The sequence below is a fragment of the Pelmatolapia mariae genome, linkage group LG6 (assembly GCF_036321145.2).
Source record: "Pelmatolapia mariae isolate MD_Pm_ZW linkage group LG6, Pm_UMD_F_2, whole genome shotgun sequence".
In the NCBI taxonomy this organism is placed as follows: Eukaryota; Metazoa; Chordata; class Actinopteri; order Cichliformes; family Cichlidae; genus Pelmatolapia; species Pelmatolapia mariae.
Genome location: NC_086232.1, coordinates 13,474,026 through 13,485,965, shown reverse-complemented (window position 1 = coordinate 13,485,965; position 11,940 = coordinate 13,474,026). Strand labels below are relative to the sequence as shown.

The 11,940-nt window shown below is 38.6% G+C and overlaps 1 protein-coding gene across 1 annotated transcript; it reads left to right on the top strand.

The window, feature by feature from the left end:
• Positions 1–5,689: 5,689 nt before the first annotated feature.
• Positions 5,690–11,940, top strand: LOC134628478 (intercellular adhesion molecule 1-like). The gene is made up of 5 exons (XM_063475159.1): positions 5,690–5,877; positions 7,641–7,910; positions 8,160–8,492; positions 9,348–9,602; positions 9,725–11,940. Exons 1-5 carry the CDS (start codon positions 5,805–5,807, stop codon positions 9,901–9,903), a joined length of 1,110 nt encoding a protein of 369 aa, XP_063331229.1. The 5' UTR covers positions 5,690–5,804; the 3' UTR covers positions 9,904–11,940.

Sequence of the window (11,940 nt, the reverse complement as noted above, 5' to 3'; positions counted from 1 at the left end):
CTCCTCAGTGAAACTCATCAATCCACTATTGCTTCATTTTTTCCACTTCTGTCAACTTTGCAGAACTGAAGCCAGTCTGACGCAGGCCTGTTACAGGTTAAAGCTGAAGTATATAGATGTACTATTAAGTGGAATCTGAATGTAGAAATATTCATTTATGTTCTAGCATTTTCATTTCCAAACAATCAACAAAGTCCTGGTGAAATTTAAAGGCTGCTCAGTTTTCCCTCCAGCGTGTGTGTTTTCTCCGCTCTGTGTGTTTGTGTGCATGTTTCATGTTTAAAAGTTTCAGGAGGACAGGTTAAGAGGAGGCAGACGGGTAAAACTGCAAAATGCAAATCTTCATGTCAGAGCTTGACTCAGATATGTGGAAACAGTCAGATAATCAAAACAAACCAGAAGAGGAACAGGCAGAGGGCGAAGTCCAGAAATGACTTGGCTCTGTCCAAAACTAGACCTCTTTTAAGGTTTTTAAGCTACTTTAAAGCATTGTAACATTCCCATTTAATCTCCATAATTGAGGAATCTCTGTACGTATGTGTATGAGTGTGTATCATCTTTGTGGGGACCAAAAATTGGAAGTTTACTATACTTGTGGGGACCAACAGCCCTTATGGGGACAAAATCCTTATTTCTACGAGTTGAAGGCATTTTGATGGTTGGGGTTAGAGTAAGAGGTTAGAGAAAGTATTGTGTCAATTAGACGTCCTCACAAAGATATGAAAACACAACTGTGTGTGTGTGTTGGGTTTTTTGTTTGTTTGTTTGTTTGTTTATTGCATTTCTTGGAAACACTTTTTTGCCAGGTGTCTATTTTGAGGATATTTGTATAAGAGTGGTCTCATTTTTTTTGGGGGGGGGGGTGTTCTCTGTTGGCAATTTGTAACCTTGTGAATGAACTCTGCTGGGGACAGGAAGAGACTGAACAGGCTGATCCGAAGGGCCAGCTCTGTTCTAGGATGCCCTCTGGACCCAGTGGAGGTGGTGAGTGACAGGAGAATGGTGGCTAAGCTGTCATCCCTGCTGGACAACATCTCCCACCCCATGCATGAGACTGTGACAGCACTGAGCAGCTCCTTCAGTGAGAGACTGCGGCACCCACGGTGTGGGACGGAGAGATTTCACAGGTCTTTCCTCCCCACTGCTGTCAGACTCCACAACAAAGACTTTAACTGATCAAACACACACATCCACAAATGTGCAATAACACAAATGTGCAATAATCTTTCTGGCACCGTTGTATTTTTCACTCTGTTGTATATAGCATTTGTATTCTATTTTTATCCTATTGTATATTTTATTCTATTTTATTCTACTGTATATAGTATTCTATTTTTATTCTATTCTGTACAGTTGTGTACTGTATTTATTCTTATTTTATTTTATTCTAATTGTCCTTCATAACTTTTGCACTGTCCACTTCCTGCTGTGACAAAACAAATTTCCCACGTGTGGGACTAATAAAGGTCATCTTATCTTATCTTATCTTAACATCGGAAAAAAAAATCCGAAAATCAGTGGAAAAGCTAAGACGAAAAACATGGGCATTTTTCTTCTTCTTCTGTTCACTGGAGGATGACAAACGAACTAGTGAAACTAAAGTAACTAAAGTATCACTCCCAGCATTCCCACGGTTTTTGCCACCTTTACTTTAGTTTCTTCTTTAACAATGGGAAACTCTGAAACAATGAATGCTACTCTGATTTGATTCATTATACTGTTTAATGTGTTATGAATTTAAACAGAAACACGTATATGTTTTAAAAAAAAACCCACACATATCCATATGACAAATCAAACTTTAATAACTTTAATATTATACTACAGTATATTTCTAATTAACTAACAAGTCATTGTCTTTCTCATTTTTAAAGATGTAACAAACTTTGGATTCAACTTGGGAGAAAGACAGATGTAAAATATAAATCAAGTCAGATATCAATTGTGACATGATATTTGATTGTAAACTATAATGTCATATTTAAGATCTCCACTATCGTGTTATAAATGTTGCCAATATTAACAAAGGCACTAAATTTTAACCACAGTTTTAAAGATAAAAGACATTTTATGAAAGTTTAACCTTATTTGACCTCAAAGAAGCCGTCAGAGGTCCAAAGGAATTGTCAGGGCCTGGATCTGTGACCCAGTGTTTTGAGTTTACTTTGTATTTTTGCTTTTCTTATGTTAGATTGCATCAATGTTAAGATCTTTTGTTATTGAGTTAGGGTTTACCTGAGTGATTTATTCTAGTGTACGTTTCATCCATGTCTCCGTATTTATGAGTCTTTCCTGTCTTCGATGTAAGTCTGTCTTAGTTATGCTTTCGTCTCCCTTATCTGTTCCCGTGAGTCTCTCCCTGTGTTCTCAAGCTTGTGTTGTCATGTCCACGTTTCATTATGTTTCACAAACACTGTGTAGGAGCAGGACCTCAGTGGACTGTAGACAAATTTCCATGACTCCACTCTACAAGATTTCATAAATTTTTTTCGAAATCTCCTGTTTGACATCCAAAAACATAACTTCCTTGTCTGAGTTATTTACTGAAAAAGCCCTGCTAGTAACATTACAGACTTACAGTAACTCTACTTCAGACTATGGTTATCTGATAACCACAGTTTAATAGATCTGGAGAAAGGAGATGTTGAGCAGATGTTACACTCCTTAATTCTGTGGGTATATTATTCTAGGAATGTGCTCAGTAAGATTCAGGATTCAAGAGGTTTATTGTCATATACACCACAAAACACAAGTGGTCATTCAGAGCAATGAAATTCTTACTTTGCGAGTTCCCTTCACTCAACTAAATAAACAACTAACTAAAATAAGGAATAAACTTAACTTTGAGCATAAGTTCCCAGTTTAATTAGCCTTATTTCGCACAATAATGACATGAATTTGAGTTTGTATCTCATGTTTTCTGCTTATAGATTCTTTCTACTGATGTAGATGTGATCCAACTTGTCTGGTAGTTTATATGAGACTGGGGCTGATTCTGTTGTTATAATTCTGATTCTTGTGATTCTTCCATCATTTAAACATAAATCATTTGAGTTAATTATTCAATTATCCAATATTATCCAGTAGCAATATTTACTGATTAAATCTCACATTCATTCATTGATTCTAAAAATCTAATAATAATCCAGTGTCTCTAATTTGTGGATTATGAACTGCACCTTTTTAGCTGTTCCCTCGCTCATCCACATTTCTGTTACTACACATTACAAAAGCACAAGATTGAATTCACATCTCCACATCCATAAAATCTGTGATCACTCTGAGAATACCACCGCATGCCTTTACACTATAAATGGCACCAGCATGTCTGGCACTTTCAGCAGCACAGAGAAGCAGAGAGATAAGGTCTAACCGGAAAGCTCACAGAGTCCAGTTTAACTTTATCTGGAAGTTTTGTCTGAAGCTCCAGTCAAACAGAATATAAACTCCTTCACCATTGGATGTTTAACAGTTCTCGTTCTCTCTTCCCTTCACTGCCCTGATTGGTCCCTTTGAGGCTTTCCAAGTCTTCATGCATAGAAGCACCTCCCCTGTCACTTTAGTCCCGAAAAACCTTTTACTTCCTGACTCACCAACAAACTTGCATCATCCTGCTTGATTCTTCGCTTACTTTCTTTCTCCTGCTAGAACCTGGAGTCCAGCCATCAAAATCCATGACATCACTGTAACTAACCTGAAACACCATCCTGGTCCAGTCAAACCATTAACCATCCATTTTGAATCACCATTGTTGCCAGGGTTGCTGGAAAGCTGCGCTCACAATCACAGGAAGTTCAGACTGGAATGTGCCAAGTGTCCTCAGACCATGAGGTGATGACAGCAGTGGACTCTTTTAAGTATATAGTTGATCTCATTTGACATTTAAATCCAGTATTTAGTTATGTTGGAAGTGATTAATGAAAAGTTAAAGTGGTTTAGTTTCTTTGTATTCAGATCATTTCTTAGTGTTTGCTTGTTTTTCCTTTTGACCTCTGTTTGTTAGGTCACTTTTTGCCACTTCAGTTTTGTCCAAACCTGTTGGTTTGTTGTGTTTTGCTGTGTTATTTGTTACTATGTGATTCAGCCTGAGTTTACTTCCATTAATGTCTCAGAACTACGATTTTCTTTTTCTAAAACTATTTTGATTCTTTTTTGATGATCAAATAAAATCCACGTGTTTCACAACCAACCAACCAGTGTTCAGTTCATGTCCACTCTATTTAAATAACGCATTTTACATACAATAGCAAACATCATGAAGATAGCTCTAAAATGAAGCTAAGCAACTGGAATCTGGGATGAAACCCTTACAACAGCAAACTCCATCATTAGCCAGCATTTTTTGCATTGAGCTTCTGTGTTACTACTTTAAGTTCAGCTGTCTACTTCTAGTTAAATTGTTTTACTTGAGTAACATATTAACAAATTGTAGCTCATACTATACCAACAGCATGACTTTTATAAATGACTAAGACATTCAGAATGTTGCCATGGTTTCAGTGGTTGGCTCACAACCAACATTTTTGTATCTGCCTCAAAAAATGAAAACCAAAGCAATAAAATGAGTCCTAAAAGCAAAATGAGGCAAGATTTTAGTAAACACAGAAGCATGTTAGGAATGTAAACTGTCTTTACACTCCTTCAGACTCAGCACAATTACCAGTGACCCCTGAGTCAAAAGCCTTTTCTTTTCACTAACACTTGTTCCATTTTACTGTTACATATAAAAAATATTATAGGGGCCATTCTACAATTTTTTTAAATTGGAGAATGGATAAATGCATTTGTTTGATCTAGTCTGTGTGGCAAATCAGTTTGTTTGGGGAGATTTAAACTTCACAACACTGTGTTTTTATGATTATGAAACTTTCGTCCCTGACTCAAATGAATGACATGAATGAATGACAAGTTTTCTTCAGATGGCTTGGTCTTTCTGTTTCACTTGTGTGGCTCTGCTGCTGCACTTTCAGATTCTTCTGATGTGTAGTCGTGCCTCTTATGCCTTCAAGCTGGAGCAAAGGGGAGCGAGAATAAACAGACTAAAAATAACTAAGGAAGAGTGACTAAACAAGGTTATAGATCATTTTTGAAATGTGAAGGAATGAAAGAGATAGGAAGACAGGCTAAAGGGGTTTTAATGCTTCAGTCTTAGCAGTTGAGAGCTGGTCCCGAGCACGACTTTGTCCTGGAGGAAGGCTTCAAGGGAAAGAGATAAGGGAAATCTGCTTCACTGAAATAACTAGGCCTCAGCATTTGTGTATGCAGACCAGGAGAAAGGGATATGAAGTATATTTGCTAAAGTTTTTTAGTTTAATGAAATATTTCTAATTTATACATTTGAAAGAAAAATACTGCAGACTGTTATTGTTTATCTGAAAATGTCATCTTCACTTGCAAATCATCCGATTGGCTACATTACAGAATAGTCTAGCTGTAAGCCTTTAAGAAAGCACATTTTAGACTTTATCGCTCAGATTAGTCAGACTACATACACGTGTAGATATACGTGTGTGGGGGGGTTGATTCATGTTACTCAGGTCATGAGTTCATCGCTTATTTTTTCTTAATGGGATTTCCCCGAAACCTCACATCTCCGAGATGGATGTTTTCGATTTCACTTTCCCAAAGAGAAGACCAGCCCGCTGATCCCCGCCCACAGCTTATAAAACAGACTGGACCTCCATGTTGCTATCTTTTCTGCTCTCAGTTCATTACAGACACCATCTGGCGAATAAACTTTGGACCCGGATATTTTTTATTAACAAACATCTTTTTCGTTTTCCCAACGAAACTATCTGGACACGATGCTTTCCTGTTACCTTTTCCTCATTATTTCTTTGATGATCTCCTTCCGAGACGTCCGTGTGTCCGCCTCTGGTAAGTGTCCCGTTATGTGTTTTGCTCACAGATTTTTCCCGTAGTTTTTGGGGGTAGAGTGTTGCTGCTTCAAAGTAATACAACAGTTTGACGCTTCGTGTTTTTATTATGAGACTTTGAGATTTAATTATTTCATTATGTCTCATGTTATTGAATAAATGGGGGAAAAAATAAAAGAAATCAACATAAGGTTTTACTAGTAAAGCTTAAGTGCTTCTTAGAATCGACCTCCAAAGACCCCTCTACGGATGGAAAAGCATTCTTCCTAAACCATTCGTTTGGTGTTTTGGTGATGGCTGAGAAACCAGACAGTGTATAAACTAGCGATAAAAATGTATTACAAAGTGGCTCCATGGCGTAGTGATTTACAAGTTCTCCGCTTTGAGCCATTTGGGACTGTGTCCGGATGGCATCTGACCTAAAAATCTGCCACATCAAACTTCATCAAGCTTCCCGCTGTGGTGATCTGTTGTTGGGAGCAGCCGAAAGTAGCTTTCCTACAAAGACTGTCATACAGTTTCCATTTGTGATGAATGTATTTGCTTAGCAGGAGAGTTAGGAAAACTTCATTCAAATAAACTACAGTAGCCTGTAACCTGCACAGTTACAGTTACTCTTTTTCACATATCTGGATCTGGTCACGCTAACCCACACTGGTTAAACTGATTTGAGATCTAGTGACTGTGAGGTCTGTAGCATATAATTTGCATGATTTTTATTAGTCATTAAACCAATCACAGACCCCTGACTCGTCTATATGAAAATGCTGACATCCTAGAAGAGACCAATTAGGATAGAACAGCATCCAAGTGATCACTCAGAACGACTTTATGATTGATTTGCTCTGACTGTGCCTCAAGGACAATACCCCAAAGACGCACATAAGGGCCAAAACCTCTCCTCGCTGCAGGGTTCAACTGTTCAAATTTTTTCCTTAAATTTGTCACCAGAGTGTTTAACTATCCAAACAACATCTCTCTCCTTTCTTAATGCTAAATTATTATTATTATTATTAGATATAAACCTTGTACAAAATGCTCTGATATCAATTGAAAAGTTGAATCTACTTATATAATCTTGCTGATTAATTTTGTGTTTGATTTTAAATAAACATATACACACAGAGAACAGCAGAGCCATATAATGTACAAAGATTTTATTGGGTTGCAAAACCTTTTACAGGATACTGTCGTGGTGTGTGGAAGAAGCGGACTCGAGCGCAGATCTCGTTGCAATGAGACAGTGAATTTATTTACAGAGTGAAAAAATTACAGTCCAGTGAAATCCCTCGGCCGTGGCTCCCCGTGGTCCATTCACCCAGCTCCCGTGTTCTCCTCTCCACCTCCTGGTGCGAAAGACAAAAAAGAGTAAATAGCAATCCGAAAGCGAGTAGGAAAGAGCACACAATCGAGACACTACTAACGAGCTTAGTCTAATGATCCAGCGCTGACTGAAGCCTGGTCACTGTGTTAAATACACCGGCATCTGATGGTGGATAATTCACGGCAGCTGGTGAATGTTAATTAATCGGCGGTGTGCCGAGCTCTGAACGGAGCTACTTCCGGGTCGGCGGACCTGCCTCCGGGGAAGCGCGGCTCCATCAAAATAAACCCAAACATAGATGATCAGGTCGCCCAGCTGCGCTGGCCAGACCATGACAGATACAAAAAATACAGTATTGTCTGACTAAAATAGTGCACACTGTGTATGAAGTGTATCTGCTAATCTACCAAATAACAACATACGTACTGTGTTTCTTACAGATCCTAACTGCACAGAGTATCCTGTGTTCACTCCACCTGCACTGGTAGTGAAGTACGGTGACCCAGCCAATGTTACATGTGATGTATGTCAGAAGGACTGCAGTGGAGATGTTTTTGGTTTGGAGCACGCTGTGGGAAAAGTTACACAAAATGGAACCACGAGGTTCTGGACGGTTGACAGCCTGACTGAATGGGGCTTATCTCTACAGTGCTATCATACCTATAATGCTGGTGATCAGTGTACTAGCGTTCTGAATCTAACTCTTTATCGTAAGTATGCTTACTTGATAACAGGAGACTCGTTAGTGAATTTTACATCATTTATTATTAGTTATAATTCTAAAGTGATAATTAGTTTATAACCTTATTGTTATATTTAATAATTCATAGATTATTCAACTTCTTTATTTGTGGAAACATACAGCTGCATGGATTCATACTCTCAGCTGCTGCAGACAAACCTCTAGCTTACATTCTGTGTTGTTCTTTACATTTTTGTTTCTTTCCCTGTCTTCTCAGAGTCTCCAGAAAGTGTCTCCATCAGCTTTGTAAACCACACTGGGATGATGTTTGAGAATCAGCAGTACACCCTGCAGTGTAGCGTACAGAACGTAGCTCCTGTTCAAAGCCTCACTGTGACCTTCTACAGAGGAAACACAGCACTGGGTCACCTACAGTCCAACCACAGTGAAGAGAAGAAACCAGTGAATGAGACCTTCACTCTGAACATCACCCCCAGTAGAGAAGATGATGGAGCCCAGTACTGGTGTGAAGCCAAGCTGGAGCTGGGACCAGCTGGACCACAGCGCCCTCCAGTGGTGACATCAGAAAAACTCCCTGCTATAGTTCACTGTGAGTCTGAGAGAAATAAAGTCGTTCTTTGTTCTGTTCCTCGGAGTTTGACATTTTGAGCATGTTTCATGTCACTGGTTTAGTTTTATGTCCCATTACTTTACTGTTTTAATTCTTCCTCACAGCTCTCATCACTGTTAATGAACAGGCTCTAAAAAGCATCATCAACAAACCGTTGACTGACACAAGCTGATGAACATAGTGGAGGATTTAGCTGCTAAAAAATAAAATACTCAGTATGTTTGTAGAGACCAAGAATAGAACTCCACTTTGTTTGTGAACCTTAAAAAAATAATAGTAATTATGTTTAAACCCTAAATGAATTTTTTTTTAGTATATATCAATTTAAATATGGAAGCAATTGTCTGCAACAAATCTTCAAGAAAGAAAAGTCTGTCAGTCTTCTTTCAGAGTGTCATATGGCTAGAATAACTCTCTGAACTATCAGACTGACTTCTTAATGTCACACTGCATGTAATATAAACTTTATGTCAGATGTTTAGTGTGGCGAGCATTAACCTGCAAAGTAAGTAGAGCAGTTAAACATCATGAACTGGACAAACTGGTAAAATATGATCCTTTGAAATCTAGAAGAGTGGAAATGAAGCAAAGTGGACTGAACTGTGGACAGTGCTTTCCACTTTCTGCTGTATATTATGTTAGTGAGTAATTTGTTTTACATTTCCAAAGTGTTAACATTTTTCTCTGTCAATTATCACAGATGAAAAGTTACATAGATGAACAAAATTGGGCGACAGTGAAAACAGGCCCATGTTTGCCCATTTGAAATCTCTCTTCCAAAATTGTTTGTTTTGCTAAATGTTTTGTTCTGTTTCTCCTTCAATAATCACACAGATGGGCCTGAGCTAATGGAGCCACGAAATCCAGATGTGATCACAATCACAGAAGGAGACACTCTACACCTGAACTGCTCCTCTGTGGGAAACCCCAGCCCCTCATACACCTGGACACTCCCAACAGATAGTCCTTCCTACAGTGGCAGCGTTCTCACTATCAAATCTGCAGGCTTTGAGCATAAAGGACAGTATATCTGCACTGTGAGCAACACAGTAGGGACAGTCACCAAGGAGTTTAACGTTGATGTACAAGGTGAGATTTTAGTTTGTTTTTCACAGTTTCAATTCAAGCAGTGTTCGGGTATTTTCTGTTTGACTAATTTAAATATTCTCTTTTTCTGTTTTCTTCACCAACCCTCTTTCCCAACTCTGCAGCTTCCCACTTGAAATGGATAATAGTTGTGGTATTGGCAGCTGTTCTGTTTGTCTTCATACTTTGTGTGCTATGTTTTCGTTCCTATAAACGAACCCGAAAGGGAAGCTACAACCTAAAGGATGTTTTAAGGTTCCCTAAGCGCACTGCCTTGCCTCTGCAAAACTGCGAGAAGGTCTGAACTGTGGACAAAAAGTCTGGAGCTGTTTCTTCGACATTAGGTGCTGTCTAATTCTTCAAGTGAACTTGCCAAGTTTGACATCATCCCGGTTTGATTGAGGTAGTGGTTACCTCCCTCTACTGATGACATCTGATGACACCAAACAACAAAAATGACAGCATGAAATGAAGACTTTAAGTGACGTGACCGGTGACCTAAATACTGAATGGAAAAAAAAGCTCCTTCCTCTTTTTTCAAGCCTCTGCTTTTAAGGTACTGTAACACAGTCAGCAGCAGTTCTGCACTCACTTCCTGTAAATATGCTGCCTTAAATCGCAGGTCTTGGGTTGTAGCTTTTATGGAGTGATCTCGATATTTCATTGTAGTGAGTGTGGAATTAAAAGTCCCTGTGTCGATACAGACTGAAAACACAGGATGTCACCAGCTTTTTCCTTGAACTGTTACACAGCCTGGAATTTAGTATTGTTGTCATGGCAGCAGCTTACTGGCCTTTGTCTGTATTTCTGCCACTACTTTGTTTTACATCTTGCTTCTAGTCTCGATTTTGACTGTTGACTGCTGAGAAAATCGAGTTCTATGAGAATATTTGATGACTGTAAAAGTACAAACTCAAGACTAGCAGGACACTAACTTAAAGATTCTGCACACATTTAGTTTTTCAATTTGCTTTGGAAAATGTGAAAGTAAATTAATGTCATCAAATCCGTATGCAAGCAGAGGGCTAAACATGCACTATCACTGCTATGTGGATGAACATGCTGTTTAACTGTTTTATTTTGTTTGTATAAAAATAATTTAAATTACTTTGTATGTTTGTTTAGACATGTGCTTTTTTTGTACTAAAGTCTAAAGGAGAATTTCTGTTGCTTCCTTCAACGAGTGTAGTGGCTCTAATTGTGTCAGGCGTTCTTTCCACTCCTGACCTCCACTATAGAGAATCAGAGGAGAAATGTGAACCATGCAGGTTGTCGGATCTGCCAGCACGCTGCCTCAGACTTGCAGCTCCCATCATTTCCAGGAATCTGGAAGAGGAGCGTGTTTCCACCAAAGCCCTGAAACCTTGTTCAGTGTAAAAGATAAGTGGTCTCTGTGACACCACCCACTGGCTTGTGGGCTGAGGTTTTGAAGCCTCAGGTTTGACACCATCTAAGACGTGTTAGGTGTCATGTTTCTGACCTGTTAGCAACCCCCATCTTTCATATATTATCTACGATTCAAACAAACAGCTACTGACCTACCAACGGTTGCCACGTCCATGTATGTTTGTGTATATAGTATGTGTGATTGTTTATTGTTATATTGTGGGTATTAGTGAAAAAAGTTAAGCTGTAATAATACACTGCACACTGGAGCTTGTGTTTATTTTGAAAATGTAAATAAATTACAGAACCTTTTTTGAAAACAAAAATAGAAACATGTATCCTGATTTTTTCTGATTTTATTTATCCTGTGGAAAAATCTCACCTTGTCTATTTGTCTATATTCAGTTCAATTCATTTTTATTTATTTAGCGCTAAATCATAATAACGCAAGGTGCTTTATATTGTAAGGTGAAGACACTACAGAGAAAACCAAAACAATTAGCACTTTGGCAACAGGGGGGTGGAAAACCTCAATTTTAACAGGAGGAAATCTCTGACAGAAGTAGACTCAGGGAGGGGAAGCCATGTGCCGCAAATGTTTGGAGCAGAGGGGAGGGAGACAGGACAAAAGACAGCCAGAGAGTAATAATAACTAAACAATTCAAATAATTAAACTACTAAAAACATTTTAAGTGGAGAGTGAAAAAAGGTGAGTGTGGAAGAAACACTCAGTGTCTTTTGGGAGCTGATTCCACAGAAAAAGGGCCTGAAAGATGAAGACTTGCCTCCCATTTTACTTTTAAATACTCTAGGATCCACAAGTAAGCTTTGAGCACTAAGTGATCTGGTATAATGATGGGTTCTGGTTGTTCAAGAGCTTGTATGTGAAATATATCTGTATGTATATCAAAGTCTGCCTGACATGTTCTTTCACTGTGAAAACAATAAACACAAA

Coding starts and splice junctions, on each gene's coding strand:
- LOC134628478 (XM_063475159.1), top strand. CDS start 5,805: ATGCTTTCCTGTTACCTTTTCCTCATTATTTCTTTGATGATCTCCTTC. Junction 7,911..8,159: donor TCTGAATCTAACTCTTTATC/GTAAGTATGCTT, acceptor CTGTCTTCTCAG/AGTCTCCAGAAAGTGTCTCC. Junction 9,603..9,724: donor GTTTAACGTTGATGTACAAG/GTGAGATTTTAG, acceptor CCAACTCTGCAG/CTTCCCACTTGAAATGGATA.